Source organism: Lynx canadensis, chromosome C1 (assembly GCF_007474595.2).
Source record: "Lynx canadensis isolate LIC74 chromosome C1, mLynCan4.pri.v2, whole genome shotgun sequence".
Lineage (NCBI taxonomy): Eukaryota > Metazoa > Chordata > Mammalia > Carnivora > Felidae > Lynx > Lynx canadensis.
In genome coordinates, this window is record NC_044310.1 from 151,088,479 (window position 1) to 151,110,558 (window position 22,080).

General features: G+C 36.8%; 1 protein-coding gene across 2 annotated transcripts in view; it reads right to left on the bottom strand.

The window, feature by feature from the left end:
* Nucleotides 1-1,299: 1,299 nt before the first annotated feature.
* The window catches only part of IFIH1 (interferon induced with helicase C domain 1), a 56,199-nt gene continuing 35,418 nt past the window's right edge, over nt 1,300-22,080 (bottom strand). The window contains exons 6-16 of one of the 2 annotated variants that reach the window (XM_030326887.2): nt 18,682-18,892; nt 17,571-17,788; nt 15,951-16,067; nt 13,899-14,022; nt 13,114-13,392; nt 12,267-12,526; nt 9,549-9,698; nt 7,698-7,859; nt 4,006-4,196; nt 3,399-3,492; nt 1,300-3,300 (exon numbers count right to left, since the gene is read on the bottom strand). In XM_030326887.2, coding sequence (XP_030182747.1) covers nt 3,121-3,300; nt 3,399-3,492; nt 4,006-4,196; nt 7,698-7,859; nt 9,549-9,698; nt 12,267-12,526; nt 13,114-13,392; nt 13,899-14,022; nt 15,951-16,067; nt 17,571-17,788; nt 18,682-18,892 — 1,986 coding nt within the window. In that variant the 3' untranslated portion in view covers nt 1,300-3,120. The remainder of the gene's footprint in view (nt 3,301-3,398; nt 3,493-4,005; nt 4,197-7,697; nt 7,860-9,548; nt 9,699-12,266; nt 12,527-13,113; nt 13,393-13,898; nt 14,023-15,950; nt 16,068-17,570; nt 17,789-18,681; nt 18,893-22,080) is intronic. The other variant, XM_030326888.2, reaches the window with a different exon arrangement.

The window sequence follows — 22,080 nt, forward strand, 5'->3', positions numbered from 1 at the left end:
GTTGGCTAACATACAGTGTATACAGTGTGCTTTTCGTTTTGGGGATAGAGTCCTGTGATTCATCACTTACATACAACACCCAGTGCTCATCCCAACATTCTAGTTCCGAAAACGGGAACTGTGCTAGATGCTGGGAAGTGCCACATGGGTTTCATCTGTGTGGAACATAAAGGATGTCAGCTGGAGAGATAGCGAAGAAGGGAGAAAGCGTGTAAAGACGCACTGTTGAGAAAGGATCAGGGTGCCCAGAAAAGACTGTAGCAGCATCATTTGTCAGGATTTATCAATAACACCCAACAAGCAATTTACTATTCTCTCCCTCTTTATTATTCTTTCCCATCTGCACATAAGTGTGTTCGAATTCTTCACATCTTAAAAGCAACAATGATGGGAAACTTTAAATCCTCTTTGGCTTGATGTTCCACTGAATTGAAAATACCACCAGAAGCCTTCTTTTCCCTAAGGCATAACAAACACTCTGAGATATTAAATTGCAGTGTTTTATGCTTTCAACAACTGCTTGTGACGTGTACTCATGGTCCTTTGAGCAACCATTTCTTATTCACTTACGTGCTGCCTCAATGCCTTACATTCAAATGTTTGTATGAACTGTAAATTATTGTATTTTAATTTCATAGCGTCTCAAGTGATCTCAAACTTTTGGTATAAGACCTTGACATCTCTTACCCACAAAGTTGGTCACTGATCTACTGGCTTAGGAATGCGTGCTCTAAAATCTCCTGACACTTTCAGGCCTTTCCAACCCACTTTGAGATACAGGACTCCAGCCAATGGACCTTTCCTGTGAGACCCCCACAACTGCCCTTTAGCAGATATGAGTTACTTTCAAATGTGTCATAGGCCTGCCAGGTATTTAGCCCACAGCTGATATTACCACAAGTCATGAGACAACGTCTTAAAATGAAAGCAACCAGGGAGCCAGAAGCATAGAGTATGGTAATGCTAGACTTGTAAGAGACCTTTAATACCATTCAATCCAGTCTCTCATTTTCCAGGAGAGGAAACACAGCACCTGTGAGATGAGGTTGCCCACAGTGTCCCAAGTAACTGAAGGTTTCATGGGGACTAAAACTAGGCCTAGGCCTTCCAACTCCAGGTTGATATCTACATGTCATGAGGCTATCCTGTAAATGATATCCAAATACTCTAAGTATTAAACTGTTCGGTAACGATCAATCAAAATGCTACAATTATTACATGCATCATAATTTGAGTTTTCAGGTACCATCACATATTAAGTTTTATACTATTTGGAACACGTATTTCAAAACTTTGAGGTAAAGATAACACTTCTTTATTGAAAAAAAAAATTACTGGAAAACACAGATGAAAAAACCTGATATTTGTTGACACCTCAAAAACAGTCTACATATGTTACAGTAGTACATTTAGCTATTTTATGCATTTGGTTTCCTGCATAGTTTCCAAAATGTTCTAGAAGACAGCAGTACTTTAAATGGAGTCAGCTGGAGGTTTTAAAAGTATTTTAAGAAAACCACAATCTTCTTTGTCCCAAGAGCTCTCATTGGTTAATATTCATCTTTGCTTGGTTCTTATTAAGAAAAGCTAATGTTAGACTCAATTTAATTAATTCATCAAAACCACAGAAGAATTTTCTTTCTCATTCCCTCCAACATTTTGTTTCTCTTTAGTCACAGAAGGTAACACTTTCCATGCAGCAGATCATCTGAGTAAGTGTGGGTTAAAACGGTCAATTGTGAATCAGTCTCAATCATGTGGCTCTTCCATGGCAAAAGAGGTTGCTTGTCTACTGTGAGAATGTTCTGAATGCTGCACCTTGTGCCTATCTCCAAATAATCATACTTACTTCAGAAAAACTGAAAATATCACAGTCATGGAGAGGTTACCCTTCTACCTGGTGTCAGGGACAAGTGGAGGTAGATATTTTCTCTAATAACATCAAGCATCTGCTCCCTGCTAACATCCTTTGTGAACCCTAGACATCTCTACTGACATAGGTAATCTTACAAGTATTAATAAATAGTCTGGACTTAGCCACCATTCCTGTGTTTATGGAGGGAAAGCTGAAAAAATAAGACTTAAGCTACCTGATGCTGCTTCTTCATAGTACCTTGCCTTTTATGGTGCTTTAATATTTTTCAAAGTGCTTTTCATATGAATAAATATATCACTTACTCACAAAAGCTGAGCAAGTGGTATGAGAGGCAGAATTCTTAGACGGCCTCCAAGATTTCTGTCTGCTGGTGTATATGCCCTCAAAATCCCTGAACTTTGAGTGTGGGCAGGATCTATGAATATGAGATAGTCACTCCTGTGATTACAGTTCAGATTTTATCTTAGCAGACAAGAGAGAGATTGTCCTGCTGGCTTTGAAGAAGCAAATAGCTGTGCTATAAAAGGTCTATGAGCAAGTCACATAAAGAGGGCAGCCCTACCTGTTCAGAGTGATCCCCAGTGGACAGCTAGCAAGAAGACAGGAATCCCCATCTTCATCTTCAAGGAAATGATAGCCAACAACTTGAAAGAGCTTGGAAGTGATTCAATGTTCATCCAGTACACCCAGATGAAAAACATCACTTGTTTCATAACTTGATTTCAGTCTCTGAGACCCTGTGCAGAGGACCCTGTCCAGGCCTCTGACCTACAGAGCATGTGTAATAATAAAGGACTGTTGTTTTAAGCCACTAAGTTTGTGCTAATTTGTTGTGTAGCAGTAGAAAGCTAATGAAAGCAAAGGTAAATAATACTATGACGATTTCACGAATAAGGACACTGGTTCAGAAAGATGAACTGATTTGGTTAATTTCATCGTGAGGATTAGTGTGACAGGACTGATAGTGGTACCTTGGATGCCTCCTTTATATGCTAGCATTCTTTCCACAGTCCCGTAATGCTCCATACTAATGCGTATTACTGCTAGGTGTTCTTTACCCCTGCCCAACAACAAGATAGATACTTGAAAGCATAATACATTATCTTCCTCCATGCAGCTCAACACCGAGTAAGGCAATGACTTTATTAATCCTCACATCAGTTCTGTAGTATAGTAAAAACACTCATCAAAATCAAAGTAAATGTTAAGATGATAATATTTTTTAAAGAGTCTCAAATCGAATGTTAGTCCTCATCACTTAACAAACAATATTCTGAATAGTCAAGATCAGGAAACGTGATCGGTAATTCCACCCACTTTTTGTATTGTTTCTTCGGTGAATTATTTTTGAAAACCACTACAAAATTCTTTATTTTGAGACAAGGAAAATCTAAGCCTTTGTGCACCATCATCGTTCCCCAAGCCTAGAAAACAAAAGAGAGCGAGGGGAAAAATTACATGCACATCCAATTAAGAATTCCCTGTGGTCAAAGTAAACATAAGCTCACAGCACTTTACTCACTTGGCCACATATTTTGCAGATAATCTCGCCATTTGTTTGATAGTCTACAAACTTCTTTCGTAGAGCTTTGTTTTCTCTCACAATGTAGAGTTCCCTAAAATTATCAAGGAGTAAAAACATACCTGAGAATTTGCAACAGACAAATATGCAAATTATGGGTACATGCTGTTGGACCTGAAGCTCAGCCACCTGCATGCATATCCCACACCTTATCCCCCTCTCCTTCCTGCCCCCACAGATCATCAGGTAGACGCTCCCTTTCCGCATACATCTCTCAAGGGCCATGTTGCTTTTGGTGGACTCTTTAAGTCTGTAGATTATTTTAACTAGACTTAAGTTGTCCAAAAATTTGAGAACAAATATGACTACACACCAGACTGATGCACCTTGGACCAAAATGGCTCTGGGGCTCTCCCTTCTCCCCCCGTGCCTCAGTGCAATATATTTGAAAAAGTCACATTTGAAATAGGGATAGAATATGGGGGCTAAAGGAGGAGAAGTTCTGAAAAATAATGAACCTCATTTGTACCATTTCGGAAGAACACGCAGAGTACAACCTACTTCACTTCTTATACAGAAACTAAAAATTCAGTGTTCCCGGACCTACTTGAATATTGGTGTCATGTTGACATGGTGCATCTTCTCAATTACATGGATGTCTTCCCCAGAGCAGGCTACCACACCGCAGTTTTTGCAGAGGAAATTTATTAACGATGGGTTTTCCTTGTAATACTTTGCGATACTTCTCTTGATTTTCATTTTCTTTTCCATTATACTTTGCATCTGTAATTCCAAAATCTGCATTGAGAAAAAAAAAAAATTCAGTGTTTCTTTTTTTTTTTTTTTCACAGCTTCACTGAAGTAAGTCTCCTGGAACTCAGAGATCTTAAATAGTTACAAAAATGTACACTTGGCCTTAGTATAGAAAGAAAAATAATGAGGCGATAGCCTCCAAAGAATTTTTCATATAATCCTTTCCTGTAATCATGGAAATGTGTTCAGAAAGCAACCTTTTCCATTTTAGACAAGTTCTACTGTGAGAAAGTCTTTAGTAATATTAAAAAAACAAGAACAAAACAACAACAAAATAACACCTCATCCTACCACCTCTCTCCATTAGTTTCAATTCGGTGTCATAAAATAAGTTTAAGCCTTCTTTTACACGGAATCCCTTTGAAGACCTAAACACTATTATGACATTACCAATAGTCTTCTCTTACTTGTGATAAGCCACCCCACCCCCGCCACCAATTTCTTTAATCTTTTCTAGACCCTTTGCTATCTTACTCAATCTCTTCTTTACACATTTGTGGCAGAAACACTAGTTTCCCACCCAGAGTCCATTCTTCCTGGGAACAGAACTATAATTTCATCCCAGATGAAAATATGCTAGCTACATTACAACATTCCAAGCCAGTGGCCAGTGAGACATAAGATGTTGAGTAGAATTTCTAGAAAAGCTCAAGTATCAGATAGTGGCCATTTTGCACTTTGTCTTTTCCATCTTCTTTCTTCCATCTAAAATGAGCATGTGACAGTTGAAATTTGAAAAAAAAAAAAAAAAAAACTCTCTTTGACCTGGATAACAGAAACCAAATACTAAGAGGGCAGATAAGAGAGAGAAAGGTCTTGGCTTCCTTGACATCATGGAGCTATCATATGGATCTAGATTATCCACATTTTTTTTATGACAGAATAAGACCCTAACTGTGTATTCCAGGCCCTGTGGCTAGTGGCAAAATTTATGTCATAACAGAAACAATGTAGAGACACAAAACTTGAGATAGGCACTGGCCAGGTCTCACACCTACATAACTTCACATTAGGAAAACTTGTTTCTTAAATAATTTACCTCCAAACTAAACCACTCATAGATAGAAAATTTATATTAAAATGTGCAGGATGCCATTGTTTTCCTGAAGGCTGAGGGGAAGTTTGTAGTAAAAGTAAATTATCAGTGCTGATGAGCAAAGCTGAATGGCCCATCTCTGGCTCTCACCTCTGTTTTGGGCTTTGATTCAAGACAGCCATATTTACTACAGAAAGGAGAACTAAACCTTGTAAGCAGCCCATGGGCCATATAATAGTTTAAACAGACAAGTACAAAGACTAGTGTCATGTGTAAATTATAACAATATAAAAAATTGAAGTATTATGTTCCCTAAAAGTTTAATTAGGTTGTTCCTGCAAGATACTATCATTCACTGAGCTGATAAAAGATGATTTGGCATGGGATCATGTACATGGCAGGCAATTAAGAAACACAGGTGCAACAGAAAAGATAAAAATAAATCCAAAGTTAGTGTATGGGTATGTAATCAGGACACCAGAAACTAAAAGATTAGTTTTAAAATAGTAAAGAATAGGGGTGCCTGGGTGGCTCAGTCAGTTGAGAGCCTGACTCTTGATTTTGGCTCAGGTCATGATCCCAGGGTTGTGGGATCCAGTTCCATGTTGGGCTCCACACTGAGCACAGTCTGCTTAAATTCTCTCTCTCCCTCATATATATATATATATATATATATATATATATATACACACACACACACACATACATATATATATATACATTAATTAATTAACTGATTAATTAGTTAAAATACTAAAGACCAGTAAGGGATTAGTTCTAAAATAGTGAAAAATAGTAAAGAATGTGAATTGGAGGGGCAACAAATGAAAACAAAGCATCATAAATATATGGGAGGTACAAGCTATAGCCAGTGAAAGTCTAAATAAAATGTAACGAGTTGGAAAAGCTGTTGGGTCATTGCCAGGGAAAATGTTTAAAATCTTCACATTGTTTCTAGAAGTTTGATGCACAGGCTATCAGTTATGTACAGATTCTGTTTATGACATGGAAAATAGACCTCACCTTCTGTGTCAAGGCTCACCATTTACTAGTGGCTGTCTGAACATTGTGTTGATACGGATTCTTAACTCAGAAGAAGGGAGTGCTGGGGTCTACCAGCGATGTCTGCTGAGGGAGCTGCACAGAATAGTAGTCAAATGTACCCCCTGCCATCCTTTTCTGAGTTTGTCAGCCTGGAGTAGCTTTAGGAGGGCAGAGCTCTTAGCCAAAGGAAATCTAAAAAGGTAGCTGATTCTGGGGCCCCCAAAGAGACTGTATCTTATTGTAGATATAATCTGGAAAAATTTGCCTCATAAATTCCAGAGATGGCCTAGAGTTTACCCAAAACATCTGGTCTTGAAACATCAATTTTTGAAAATATCCACTTGATTAACTTTCCAGTGGCATTATATGGTCACAGATGTTTGATTTGACATTATCAAATGTTTGGTTTGCCTTGTATGTAAAGGGGTTTTAAAATATAAGTTTGTGTAGAAACCTGGCCAGGAAACCTTGGAGTTGGTTATAGCAATGCACACCAATTTAAAAGCATCCCTTTCGTGAAACTCTATTTAGGGTAGAGCCAATTCCAATGTTAAGAAACTAACATTCACACCCATATGCAAGGGTGTGAATTTTCTTCTAAATGGATTGTTTGCTATTATAGTAGTTACAGTCTTTAATTCAGTGGTATGGGGGATTTCCTGAAATATTGCAGAAATGCATTCTTCCTTCACGGCATTCCTCTTGAAGCTCAAATGACTCTACATTAGTAAACTGAGATGCAGCTAGATAACATATTATGTATTTTCTTATCATTCAAATCTAACCTCAATGTCTCTCCTTCTAAGAGACTTTCCCCAAACATCCAATCTAAAAAGTACTCATCTAATGACTCGTTTCATGTTGTCTTATTCTAATTCTCTAGAATTTACCCTTATGTGATATATTTCTTGCTTCATTTTTGTTTCTTGTTTCTCCTCTTCAACTCTCACTACGTATACTCTAGAGTATAAGCTTCACGTGGCAGAGACCGGTCTGTGCTGTTTGCTACCATGCTCTCTCTTTCTAGAACATTGCCTGGCACAGAGTAGGCACTTCATAAATACTTCTACAATGAAAATTTGTGTCTGTACTGATTCAACGAAACCAAAATTACCAGGTTGGCTTGAATGGGTGAACTGCACTAATCTTTCTAAACAAGGGCAGATTAAATTTACATCATCAAAATTTATGGTTGGTTTTACTGGAACTGTGGCCTGACAATTTCTGCTCATGATGGATCTTGATTCTTTTTGTATGTGAATCTGGACTAAGTACAGCTCATCCAACTGGAACTTAAAATTCAAGCACAATTTCTGTCTTGAGACTTAGCCACAAAGCTATCAATGGCAACCACATGCAGCCACTTTAAAGTGAAAAATAAATTCGGAGAGGTCCAAAAACAATACCTTATGAGCATACTCCTCTGGGTTCATATTTTGAACATGGTCTATAGCTTTATACATCATTTTCTCTCGGAAATCATTAACTATCTCACGTTCAATAACTCCTGAACCACTGTGGGCAACCAGGACGTAGGTACTCTCATCAGCTCTGGCTCGACCTCGGGCCTGAGAACATAAAGAAATCAAATAAACGAATGGCTATGCCTTCTGTCCACACTCTCATCTTTGGTCTGGAATGGTATTCATTGCTCAGTGTGCCAGCCTTCAAGTAATTTCTTTATTCTCAGTAAAGTTAGCTGTTACCCATTTTTTGATAATCAGTTATTTGAAATTCAAAATGTGCTTTAATGCAGAAACAATGTTCTAGAGCGATGATGGTTAGGTCACCACACCAACCCTCAAAACCCTCAACTGCACAAAACCATTCTGTCCACTTTTTTGTTCCCAGGATCTTCCTCTCGACCCTGGGAACTGGCACCATTGATTTAGACTGGAATGGCACTCCGGCCTGGTAGGAGGGATAGATGGAAAGAAGGGGCATCTCTGACCTTGACAGCAGGACTATTGAAAATGCAGTTTCTGCTCCTGGTATCTATGTTGGATTTTGAGCACATTTCCCCATGAAAACAGGCTCAACATGGTGGTAAATTTCTGTAGTCCTCTTTAGAAAGTAATATTTAGGTACATTTTGAGTAACAGACAATGTTGTGGCCTGGCCCAGGAACCTAACTACCAGCTATAATATCTGTATGAAAAATGCATTCAGTGTTACAAGCCACCAACAAATTAACTCTTGAAATTCAATTACTTGCTAATTTGATGGTTGTCTGGTTATCTTAGTCTTCCTGACTTGTCTCCCATGCAGGGATACAATTCAGTGTATTTAAAAAAGATTTTAAGTTAATTTTATAGGAAGAGTATTATATATGCAAATGAAAGGTAACAATTATATCGTTAAAATCGTGTGGGTAAAAGATAAGAGAAAATTAGGACATTTCACTTTTGTTTTGCATGTGTAACTTTGCCTCCCTCAACATTTTATGATGAAAAATTCAAAACATACAGAAAAACTGTAAGAATTGGGAGGAGAATGCAGAAATGGTAGGGATCCTTAAGGTTTGTGCATATTGCTTTGTCAGACATTTTTAAGACCACTGCACTTCAGATACCTAGTCCAGCTGGGAGCTCTCAGACATCCTAGGAATGAAGAGGCCTCTTTTGACTCTTACAGATGGGGCGGGGCCGGTGTCATGTTTCTGAAGAGTCTTGGGACACAGAAATAACAACCAAAGAAGAGTTGTTTAAAAATGCAACAGTTGGGATGCCTGGGTGGCTCAGTCAGTTAAGCGTCCAACTTCAGCTTAGGTTGATCTCAGTCTATGAGTTGGGAGCTCTGAGTCGAGCTCTGTGCTGACAGCTCAGAGCCTGAAGCCTGCTTGGGATCCTGCGTCTCCCTCTCTCTCTGCCTCTCTCCTGCTTGTGCTCCGTCTCTCTCTCTCTCTCTCTCTCTCTCTCTCTCTCTCTTTCCCTCCCTCCCTCTCTCTCTCAAAAAATAAACATTAAAAATAAAAGTAAAAATAACAACAAAAATACAACAGTTATCTGATTGTCATACGGATCAAAAACAGGAGTATTCAGCTCTTCAAGATTTTTTTTTTTGAATTGAGGTATAATTGACATATAACATTGTATTCGTCTCAGGTGTGCAATATAATGATTTGGTATTTGTATACAATAAGAACCGATTTCTCTTTTAGAAGAATAGATATATTTTTAAAACTGTGCTGTTCTGCTAAAACAATTAAAGTAATAACACAAAATAAAAATTTAACATATTAGAGGTATTAAGTGTACCTGGACCATGGCTATTTCATTAGTGACGAGACCATAACGGATAACAATATTACATTCTTTAATATCCAGACCTTCTTCTGCCACTGTGGTAGCGATAAGCAGATTTATTTTTCCAGTGCGGAATTTACTAATGACTTCTTTTTGTTCATTCTGTAGAAACATTTTAATAAATTAAATTTTGTGATGCTAAACACATTATAATCTTCTAATTAGCAGAAGAAATAATAAATTGCAACTGGTCAGTGCAAATCAAAGGATTAGCTCATACACGGATTCACTGCCATCTGTTTTTGGCATTGAACAAAGACATGATGGTAAGACAACATTTGATTTCCAATCTGGGATTACCACACAATAATAAAAATATTTCCATCATCCAGTCTGGAAGTGGGAAGACCATCATTTTTGCCAAGGAAATAAATTGATGGGTAACTTGGGAGGGAGGAAAAAGGGGATGCTTTCAGTTGAGGAGAGGATAGGGCAATGAGAAACTAGAGTGGGCTTTGCTCTTTACTATGTTAACTTCAGAATCTTTAGTATTCAGAAAATAAGATGCAGTGACACTTTTAAAGATTGTTGAATTTTGAGTCACAGAGAAAATAATACAGTCTATGCCACATTTGGTCACTTAAAGAGTCACTCGAGCATGAAACCTATAGAATATTTCTGGAAGGATATGTGAAAAATTGAAAATATTGGCTGCCTCCAGCGAGGGAGCCAGAATACCGGAGAGGAGTCTTGTGCCCTGAACCTTATTAATTCTGAAAGATGTGAATATGTTATCTGTTCAAAGAGAAGATTAAATAAAAATGAAATAATAAGTTATTAAAACATAATATTAAAACTATAATTAAATGAAAAAACTCTGAATTTTGAGTTTTTGAGTATATTAATTTCTTAGCATAAGAAATAGGGGCTCCTGGGTTAAGCATCCAACTCTTGATTTCAGTTCAGGTCATGATCTCATGGTCTGTGAGTTCAAGCCCCATGTCAGGCTCTCTCTCTCTCTCTCTCTCTCTCTCTCAGACCCTCCCCCCCTCAAAAATAGATAAATAAACTTAAAAAGAAAAAAAGAAAGAAAGAAAACATGCACACTGGCCCTTGCATAGGAGGGGCAGGTGAACATAAACCCAGCCCCATATGGCCACGGTGGTTTTACTGCCACAACTACTCTTATCAAAGCTGTTGGTCCAGTCTGCCTCTGGTGCATGTTTATGCTGTCTTTTATCCCCAAACATTAAACAAAAATAACATGTCACACCAGCAGTGGGTTTCCCTATCCCCTTCCTTCTCTTCTTAGAGGCAGTGTGTCTTTATTTGACTCCTAAATGCTAAAGCATTGTGCAGAAAAAGCCCCTCTCCAGTCTTCACTGATAATTTCTCCCTCTGGCACTCATGTCCACTGATAAAGGCTTACATGTCTTTGGATTTTAGCAGAAGATGTCTCTGCTATTCAAGAGTACTTTAATAATGAGAATTTCAGACACAGCATCAAACCCTGAAAGAGTAGAGGCCAACTCCCTCTCCCAAGGAGTAAGGCCAACTCTGTTTACAAGGGGAGGATGTGGGATGTAAGGAAGGTAATTTGGTATGTAGCCCCCAAATCTGAAATGACTTAGGACCAAAAAGTAGCTTGATAACATACTTTCCTTTTATACCTCACCTCTTTTCAAAGAGGAGCTGAGGCCACATTTACCTGAAGTCATAATACGAAAGCTAGTATAATAGAAACTTAAAAACAGGAGTAAAAGGATACAGATGTATTACTTGTAAGCATTAACCCAGAGGCTGTGGGACTGAACTTGAGTTTTACCTGTGAGCTTCTGGAAAGGTAAGGCAAAAGGGAAACACATTAAGAAAACTAGTTCTCATCACAAAGGAGGAAGTAAGCTCCTTACCCAAGGAAAACAGTTCTTTCTTTCTCTGGCATAAATTTTAGAGGGAGCTTTAACTGAGTATATGTAGTGAGTATATCGAGCATTATCATGTAAAATTTCAAGAACTATTTTTTTTTTCAGCAAACAATAAAACAGATAATTTGCTCCATTGGACTGAATGATGATGACCATAACAGAATTCAAGGCTCCTCTTGTCCCTCAAGACTCAAAGTCAATATGACTTCAGAAGAACATTTTACCCTAACAATCCATGCTTGTAATGTCTACAAGTGCCTTTTTTTTAATCTCCCATGGGTTTTTACTGTGCACATGATAAGTAGTATAATGAAATGAAAACAAAACAAAACAAATCTTTAAAAGGAAAAGAAAATCACTCATAGTCCCAAATCTTTTAACACACGAAATGTCTTAATTTTTCCAAGTTGCCTTACAGATCTCATCCTATGCAAACATATTCTACATTTTTCTAATTATAATATACATACTTTGGTGGGGATTTGATTTTTCCACTCGATATGATATTGTAACCAGTTTTGCATTTTGTTACTAAGTTTAAATGTCAATCATTTTTGCAAAGGAAACTCGATTTCCAAAGTTGCTCCAAGTATGTGAAAAACGTGACTCCTAACACAACGTTCAGCTTATCAAATACCACAGATTAGACTGCTATTAAACTCACATTTTATCTTAAGAACACGTGTTTCATCCCACAAAATTATTTGTGGGGTGTCAAGAGAACAAATGAAAAAAGAAAAAGACTACAATGAATTTGGGAAGAGAAATAACAACATGAGGAAAGAAATACAGGAGATGTTTTCACCTGTGTCATGGGCTTGAACTCACTGCTGTGTCCAGCTCCAATCAGATGATGGGCTTTGACGCCAACTTCAGCAAATTTTTTATTTTCAGTAATCCACTGGGAAAGGGCATATGCACTCTGTCGTGTTTTTGTGAAAATTATTCCTCGGGCTGATTCCTCAGTCCTTGTGTATTGTTCCATTATGGTGTTTCTTAATTTGGTCAGCTTCTCATTTTCATGTTTTGGGTTTTCAGCCAGCTTTTTCAACATTCTATTGTTTTCTTTAAAAAATAATTAGTTTGATTATAAAATATGTGAATAATTACACTGGGAGATTTTATGTAATGAGATATTGAGATACGTAGTTGACCTACAGTTAATCTTGTGCTATATCTAACAATGAGGCTAGCTTAATAAATAAATGTATTGCAGTCTTGTTGATAATAAAACCAGGTGGCTGAATGACTGATCGTGATTACACAATTAATGGCTAATCTGATCCCATCAATTAGAAGGGGCCCCGATATAGGTGGGATTTCTTCTTTCAAAATGAAAGATTATTTTAAGAGGGCCTTTTGGAGGGTGCCTGGCTGGCTTAGTCGGTTAAGCATTGGACTCTTGGTTTCAGCTCAGGTCATGATCTTGAGATTCTTGGGATAGAGCCCCATATCAGGCTCTACACTAGTAGCTCAGAGGTTGCTTGGGATCCCCTCTCTCTCTCTGTATCTCTCTCTTTCTCTCTCTATAAATAAATAAATACACACTTTTTTTAAAAGAGGGCCTTTTGGGGAGCTTTTGAGAAGCAGTGGGCTCATGCCAAAGAGGCACATGCATGAGCATACACCATAAATGTCACATTGATTCTCACCTATAAATAAATCCATGAGAAATCTATCTGTCTTATCCACTCTCAAAGGCTTCTTGTCATCATCCTCATCTTCGTTACCATCATCGTTACCCTCCTCACCACTCTCATCGCTATCATCTTCTTGGACTGCAAACTTCTTTTCTTTTTCATCATTATAGAAAGCTTCCAGGTGATTATAGGCATCAATCGTTCGAATTGTATCATTAATTTGTAGGGCCTCATTGTACTTCCTCAAATGCTCTGCGCAAACTCGGTCTTTGCGATTTCCTTCTCTTGCAGCTGTGAAAGAACACATTATATATAGTGAAATAATGGTAAAACACACCCCTAAAATTGTGCTGTGGACTTGAATATGTCTTTGATACTTGTTTTTGAAATGGGCAAGTTAAGGCCCAAAATGCACCTTGAGCTCTTAAAGCCTTTCAACCCCTGGACTGGCTATCTGAGCTCTGTTACAGCAAGAACACCTACTTGATTCTTGCTGACTCAGAAGAATAGCATGGAAAACATTTCAGTTCAGTTTGCATTTGGAGACAGAAACGTTAATATTTATCTTAATGTGTTAAACATACAATAAGTGAAAGACTCTGGAAATGAAGACAAAAATGGATAGATTGGAGCTTCTTTCCATCAGTAGATAAGAGATTAGAACATGCACATCCGTGTACTACTTCAGAGAAATTCCATCTGATATTCCATTTGCTTTCAGCTTGCTTGAGAATATATGATAGATCATCTGAAATCTTAGCATAAACATGGAAGTGTTAAGTCAAAAACCCAGTTACCTTTTTTTTCCATTTGAATGGTCCATTGTTCATAGGGTTGAGTTCCAAAATCTGACATTGGACTCATTTCACAAAAACTTTGAATCCTGGTCATTATTTCTACAAGTTTATCTTTAAATGGATCCTAAAAATAAATTATACACTTATTCTTACATGTTTATGTTGTTAAAGAAATAACATTACCTTTGTTAACATAATTTCCATGTTATAATAAATTTGGTTCATAATCTTTGTTGAGACAAAGAAACAAGTTAATCTCTGACCACTTCCTCGTACATTTATTTCTTATCCGAAACCCACCCTTAAGCCACACACACACCAACACCATGCACCCCCACTGGAATTCCCATTTTAAAAGTTTTACAAAGATAAAACTAATGAATAATAAGAAATTTGAATGCTAAGAGTAATTTTAAAATATGTAAGTTAAAGCAATACCCCAATTATTTAGAGACTGTGATGTAATTTAAGAAACATTTCCATTTGAAGAACTGGTATGATTTCTAGCAAAATAAAAAGTCAAGAGAGACTTGTGATGAGCACTGGGTGATGCATGGAATTGTTGAGTCACTATATTGTACACTTGAAACTAATATAACACTGTATGTTAACTAACTGGATTATTTTATTTTAGAGAGACAGAGAGAGAGAGAGAGAGAGAGAGAGAGAGAGAGAGAGAAAGAATCTTAAGCACGAGCTAGCATGGAGCCTGATGTGGGGCTCGATCCCATGACCTTGGGATCAGGACCTGAGCCAAAATCAAAAGTTGGACACTAACCCACTGAGCCATCCAGGTACCCCTCTAATGAATTTAAGAAAAAGTTAAGAGAGTTTAAAAAACAAAAACAAAAAAAACGGAAGAGTGCATACTAAATGATTTCCTTTAAATAAAGTTAAAAATCTGTCAAAACCCATCTTGGTGTTAGAAGTCAGGATAGTAGTTATCCTTGGGGGATGAGTGACTGGAAGGAGAAATAAGGGCTTTTTGGGTGTTGAAAATGTTGTCTAGATTTTGACTATACAGATGTGTTCATTTTAAAACAATTCAGCAATCTGTATATTTATGGATTTGTACTTTCCTGTATGTCTGTTATACTTCAATAAAAAGCATACCCAAATTAAGTTAAAAAGTAAGATGGCAGCTTTTAAAAATTTATCCTAGGGATGTCGTGGGTTTTTTTTTTTTCAATGATAATGAGTAGAAACATACATGTAAATTTATCAAGTAAAAGGGAATAAGTAACAAAACTGAAGGAAAATAAAGTATATTCAAATGTTCTAGTTCAGCTGGAATAGATAGTAGTCTTCTTCAGAATTTCCACCAAAATTAATCTATGGAGATTGGTCACTGACACTGGTTTAGCGCCTACGACATTTCAAACACAATATTGTCTATTATACATATTTCATGTCATTTAATCCTAACATCCTATGACATAGCTTTTCAATGACTACACTTATTATCAAGTACATAGAGCTAAAATTTATCATGCTTTTTATATTTTACAAATGAAAGTATTGACATAACATACTGATCATAATATCCAAAACAACTCAGTTGGTTTTTATAATCAGCAAAAATACTCATTTCAAAGGAACCATTAAAGTAAATATTTTACTTCTTTACTACTGTGTGTACCGTGTGTTTTCTTAAGAAAGTAAATGTGCAAATTAGGAATGATTCCCATTATCATTACCAACTGCAATTTGGTAGCAACAAAATTGTTCTGTGAAATGTCAGAAAACTAGTCCTGGAATTCACCAAGAAAGTTAAATGAATAAAATGAACTATAGTAATCTCTCTAGTTTACTTGTATATAACTCTCTCTACTCTCATCCCCATGGCGTCTCTTCATATAAACTGGTAAACTAAAAGGATGGACAAGAGAATTCACAGCAGTGCTTTATCATCTAATAATACAAAAGAATAAAACTAAGTTATTTTGCTAAAAATTTAAGATAATATTCTTCGGTTTGTATAAAATAACCTTTGCATGTTTCAGTTGAGTATGGTATTATTAATCTAATAAATATAAAACTTTAAGCACATACTTCTCTGGTGTCATCTGCGATTGCAAACTTTTTGCATGGCTCTTTTATTTGGCCTTTGAGTTGATTTATATTTTCTTTCACAGTTTTAATGGTACATGCATCAAGATTGGCACATATCTGGAAAAGAGATTTTTTTCAATATTCAAATATTTTGTTTTCCTTTTCAATTGATTCAATGTAGAACTATTTTTTCATATAATAAATAAGTACCATGACTTGCTAAATATAGCATTTTAGTATTGCTTTACTGTGGATCTGATTAACCAGTACATTTATCTCAACAGACTAAAAAGAAACTTCTAAATCAGTTGGCGGATAATTCCAGAAAAGAAGTGTATTTATTCTCCTTTCTTAAATTCCATTTGCCAGCTGGAAAAACTGATATGGAAACAGTATAGTAAATAAAAGAGATCAGCAGAGAATGGTTATAAGATAACCATATTATATGAGACATTTTAAAGGCCATCTTGACATCCCTGGATCAGATTACCACCCTCTTATACCCATAAAAAGGACAATGTAAAGCTAGGAGCAGTTGAAGACTAGATGTGCCTGAATCTAGACTGATGTTAATCCTTAATCCCATAATAAATTGTATTTTGGAACCAATAATTGTGCCTCTGTCTGTTGTACGTGATTTTACTGAGTCCAACTTAAAGTAAGGGACTTAAAATATAAATGCAATTGCTTTAGTACCAACATACTCCTTGGGTTTCTCTGAATTCATTTAACATTTGAAATCAACAATAGTACTTTATGTGGTGTTACCATTTGGGGTCAGCTGACAAGTAGTACAACTTCGAACAGAGATTTTTGTATCCCCCTTTTCCCATTTAATTTGAATTACTCAGAATCTGAGAATCACATAGAACAACAAAGGCACAGAGAAAATATGCAATTTTTAAACTCATGGAGTATTGTGAAAATTAGAAACTTTCATCACTTATGCATATTTCTAAATGTTTATTTATCTTTTTCAGAGAGAGAGAGTGCACGTGTGTGCACAGAAGGAGGGACAGAGAGAATCTGTCAGCACACAGCCTGATGTGGGGCTTGATCTTACCAGTCTCACCGACAGTGAGATCATGACCTGAGCCAAAATCAAGAATCAGATACTTAACCAACTGAGCCACCCAGGTGCCCCTTTTATTTTATTTTTTGTTTTAAAATGTTCATTTATTTATTTTTTGAGAGAGATAGATTGCTTATTTCTATATCAAATGGATCATTAAGTTTAGCAATAAGAGTGGATATTTAAAATTAGGTATTTCATTTGCCCCAATTTTTCATTTATTATATCTGCACTCCATAATTTTTGTGACATTTTTATATGCCATAGTAATCAATTAAGGCATATTACTGTTTTGTAGAAGATTGAATATATTTATTTTAACTAAAACACATTGATTTAACTTAATCAATGATCATGAAATACCTTCTGTTATGTACTCCATGGCATTTGGACCTAATCTTACTCAAAAAGCCCAAGAAGCACTGGCATTTGCTTTAGGTTTTTGTTGTTGCTGTTATTGTTGTTGTTGTTATACATAACATATACATATACATATACATATACATATACATATACATATACACTATGTTATATACATAATGGCTTACTTTTAAAATATGTTCTTTGGCTTCAGCTTGCCTTTTGGCTCCTCCAACACCTGGTGAAGCTGTCAGTCCTAGTATCTGAGGTAGGGGAATCACTGGTTTGCATTCTTTCTTGAGTTTATTGTTTTTCAACTTCTGTTTCAAGTAACGCCTCATGATGTTATTATAGACTGCTTCTTTGTTGGTGTGATGGCATTCATCAATAACGATGAGGGAAAAGTCTTAAAAGAAAATCCAAGTGGTTCATTTGTCCATACCAGCGAGGTATAGTGAAGAAAAGTACCTTTAAGTTAGTAAACTGAGGTGCCATGGTGATGTCTTTTCTCGAGCAGAATTCTGGCACAGACCTCTTTTTAAGAGGGCAATGTGACTATGCCAGTAACCTGTACATCCAGAGGTCCATGTATATTAATCATGAAACTATTCCTGTTAGATATTGCCCCTATTTAATAGATTCGTTTCAGAAAGTTTATAAAGGCACAAAGTGTTATGGGACAGAATTCAATCTCTGCCTATATTCTCCCAAATTAATCAGGATTACACTTAAATTAATCAGGATTACACTTTTGTTCTTTAATAACACATTTAATTTTAAGTGGCTGAAGGCTTTTTTTTATGCAAATGAGAACCATACCATTTAAACAGAGATAATTTTGCCTTGTTTTAACATTGAATTTAATTATTATCATTATTATGATGAATATATATACTTCTTCCCCTTTCTCTCACTTTTTCTTCCCATTCCCCCCAAATAGAAAGGACTGTATTTTATTCTACGGAAACATGGCAGATCTAACAGTATCCATTAGCATATGAAAATAACTTGTTGGTACATAGAAATAAAAAGTAAATAGAAAGTCCAGTGAATGCTTGATTTAATAATGTATCCTTATGTATATAAAGGGATCTAATTAAAAATATACCAAAATCTTTGTACGTTTCCCCAAGAAAGTAGAAGAGTTTAATGAAAACTTAAGCAATGAAAGACAATCTAAATCAGAGATACTCTTTTAAATCAGCATTTTGAAGACTGTTTAACAAATACAGCCTCTGTTACTATCATTGATATTACTACTAATTCTTCTTTTACCAAAATACAAACACTTCAACCAACCTGACAACTGGACACCATCATCTTCTCCTATTTCTGAGTTTAAAAGGGAGTTTTCAAGGATCTGGGCTGTACTGATGATAACATCATAGGTTTTGACAACTTCTGGAAATGATATTTTCAATTGGGTATCACCACTTAATCCAATAGTATGATACCATTTCTTCAAAAATGGTTCAAACTCTTTGCGGAAGAGCTGTTCAACTAGCGGTACCTTTAAAAATGTCAAAATTAAAAAAAGAGAGAGAGAGAGAGCATGGTCAAAGCAAAAGGAGTATTGATCAAAGGCCTACTATGTGTCAAGCATTATCAGAGGTGTTTACATTATCAGTTAATTAAGCATAAAGACCTATCCAATTTGTCAGTAAGCATTTACTGAACGCCTATTAGGTGTAGACATTGTATCTGAGACACAAAATGTTTAAGATATGGCTGACAACTTCAAGGAACAGTCTAGCTAAGCACATAGACTAAGACTAAACAACAAAAAAGCACAACTTATTAAAACACAATATAATAATTCTCTCATAGAAATATATACAAAGTGACAGCAAAGAGGCAGAAGCAAATGACTGCTCAAAAGAAAGGTTTAGAAGGAATTCTAATCAAGTAGGCCATGAGTCAATGACGAGATAAATGAAAACCAAGGCTGGATAAGAAATAAATTTTGAATTCATAGATCAGGGCCAAGCTATAAAGGGTTGTGAATACCACACAGAATATTTTAAATTTACTATAGTTCATAGGACCTTATGAGTTGTGTTTAGTGTTGATTTATTCCTGCTGTTTGTTTTGGGATGGGGCCAGAGACAATATGCCTAAAAAATTGAAGACAGCAGAGAACCAAAACTGAGGAGGTAAGACATTGCTTAGGAGAGCAGATGTGCAGTGAAGGGGCAGACCACTAAAATGGCTTTGGTGGCTGAGAAAGAACAAACAAGCAAACAGGCTTGGCAAAATAAGTGGAAATCTTTCAGACTTGACTGACATTGTTGAGTGGGAGTATGCTGGCATTGAGGTTACTCAGTGTAATTGGCAATTCACAGTATCGTTGCATTCACTAGCTGGTCAACATGTCACTCTTTTGAAGACCCTGATCTGAAAGACCATCTGGAGATCAGAATATGGAACCCAGTGATAGATACCATAGAGAACATGAATGCCAACATCCAGGACAAAGAAGGCACCCGGACCCCCGCCCCCCAACCCCCAGCCAGCAAAGATTCATCCTTGCAGGCAAGGAGCTGGAAGATGGCCACATTCTTTCTGACTACAACATACAGAAAGTGTCAACCTTGTATCTGGTCCTCTGTTTAAGGGGTGGCTATTAATTCTTCAGTCTTGCATTCATACTGCCCAATGATGGCATCACTCTGCATTATAGCCATCTGCCCCAATTTAAGTTTAGAAATTACCAGTTTCAGTAACAGCCGAACCTGGTGAAAGTTTTAATAAAAGATTTATTGCATGGTAGTTAAAAAAAAAAAAGAATCCTTTCAGCTGGCTCTCCATATGTCATAGCATCTGCTGAAGGTGGCTGAGTTGATACCTGAATGTTACGCACTGCCCATCATTCAAAATACCTCCTAGATCAAGGGAAAGGAATAACCAGGCCATCTTGAAGGTTATATGCTAGGAGAATTTACACCATGGAAGCCTAGGGATGTACAGTGAGGCAAATAGGGAATTGGCAGGAAGAGTTTCAAGGGCAAGCATCAAAGAATAAGCGTTATATTCCGCATAATGTGATTACCAGATAATGTGATCAATGGTTATCTTTCTATTGGTCTGCAGAACATGTGTTATTCATCTTTTTTACTTGAGGTGAGTCCTACTTATGTGTAAAATGAGGGCTGGCTGATACCCCTGGCTGAGAACAGTGTACAAAGAACACTGTCTTGTATCATTATTTAGTAGAAATGATGAACTTGTCCAAGAGTCAATGTGGAGGGGGAAGGGGTTAAAATGGAATCTATGAATTTTAAGGAAACAGTGTGGACCTAAAATCAAAAACCAAGTTTGGTTAGTGGAAGAAAATAACACAAGGTGAAAAGACTAAGAAGAGAAACTTTCCATTAGTATTTGTTTTTGTTTTTGTCAAGGTAAAAGTCTCTGGTCTACCTGCCACAAAATCACTTGAGAGATTTGGAAAATGAAGACTCCTGGGCCCCACCAAAGAACTACTGAATCTAGGCACCATCTCTGGGGACAAAACATTGAAACCTGCGCTTATATGAAGCCTCTCATGCGACAGTAAGGCTTTAAAATTTGAGAACCGCAGCTCTTCTCTCACTTACACAAACTCATTTCTGATACATTTTTCTAGAACTAGCCTTTTCATTCTACTTACATGAGACAGGGGAAATGATCTGAGGAAGTAAGAGAGATTCTGAAGAAGAGAATGGAAATTAAGCTTAATGGAAGGAGATAGTAAGATCCAGAGGAAAGAAAGTCAGCTCTGAAAATGACTCCAGCCATCTGCTTATTATGTGACCTGGGACAAGTTACTGAATCATCTGAATCATCTCAATTTCCACATCAGTAAAATGAGGATAATGTTAGCCCTACGGTAGAGTTGTTGTGAAAATTAAATGAAATAGAGGCTGTCATTTTCTGGGTACTCATAACTCATAAAAATTTCCTGATATTTTGCTAATCCTTTTATTCTAGCTGTAGAGTGAAAAAAGAAGGCCAGTTGGCTTCAGAAGGTAAGGATTCAAGTTTCAGCTCTGCTACTTATTGGCAGGATGATCCCTGATGGACCAATTAAAGCCTCAGAGCCTCAGTTTTCTGATGGGTAAAATGAGGATAATTATGGCTACCTCATAGAGTACCTGTGTGGATTTAATGAGGTATGATAAAAATAATTAATATTGTATCACCAAGTGCAATACAATATTAATTATTATATTGTTAATACACATCTCTAATTTCTTAGATTGTAGATTCCTGAGGACAGGATCCGCCTTTGATTTGTCTTTAAACACCCTCATGCTGCTGAGTGATTTAAGAATCTCTGTACCATGGGGTGACAAAGCGACCTGGGGTTCTGCCCGTAAAGGATGAGTCAAGAACTTTCAAAGAAGAAGCATCTTCTGGTCTACAGAACAAAAATAAGTTTTCACAGGAGGTAGCAGGTGTTGGAAATCCTGATACTCACTCTGGGTGGCATTGACTTCCTACTGAAGGACACAGAGAAAGCCAGATGCAAGTCTGACATGGCTAATTGGGAGGTGTGTGGTCCTCTTGGAGCCTTTTCCTGAGATGTGACAGAGTGCCTGCCAAGACTAATCAAACCCAACTGCTACCCACTTCTGCTGAATCATATGGGGCTGTATTATAGCATCTGAAGGAACCTGGGATTTATCTCTCGTGATGTTGAAGCCCTAGATAGGAAATAGA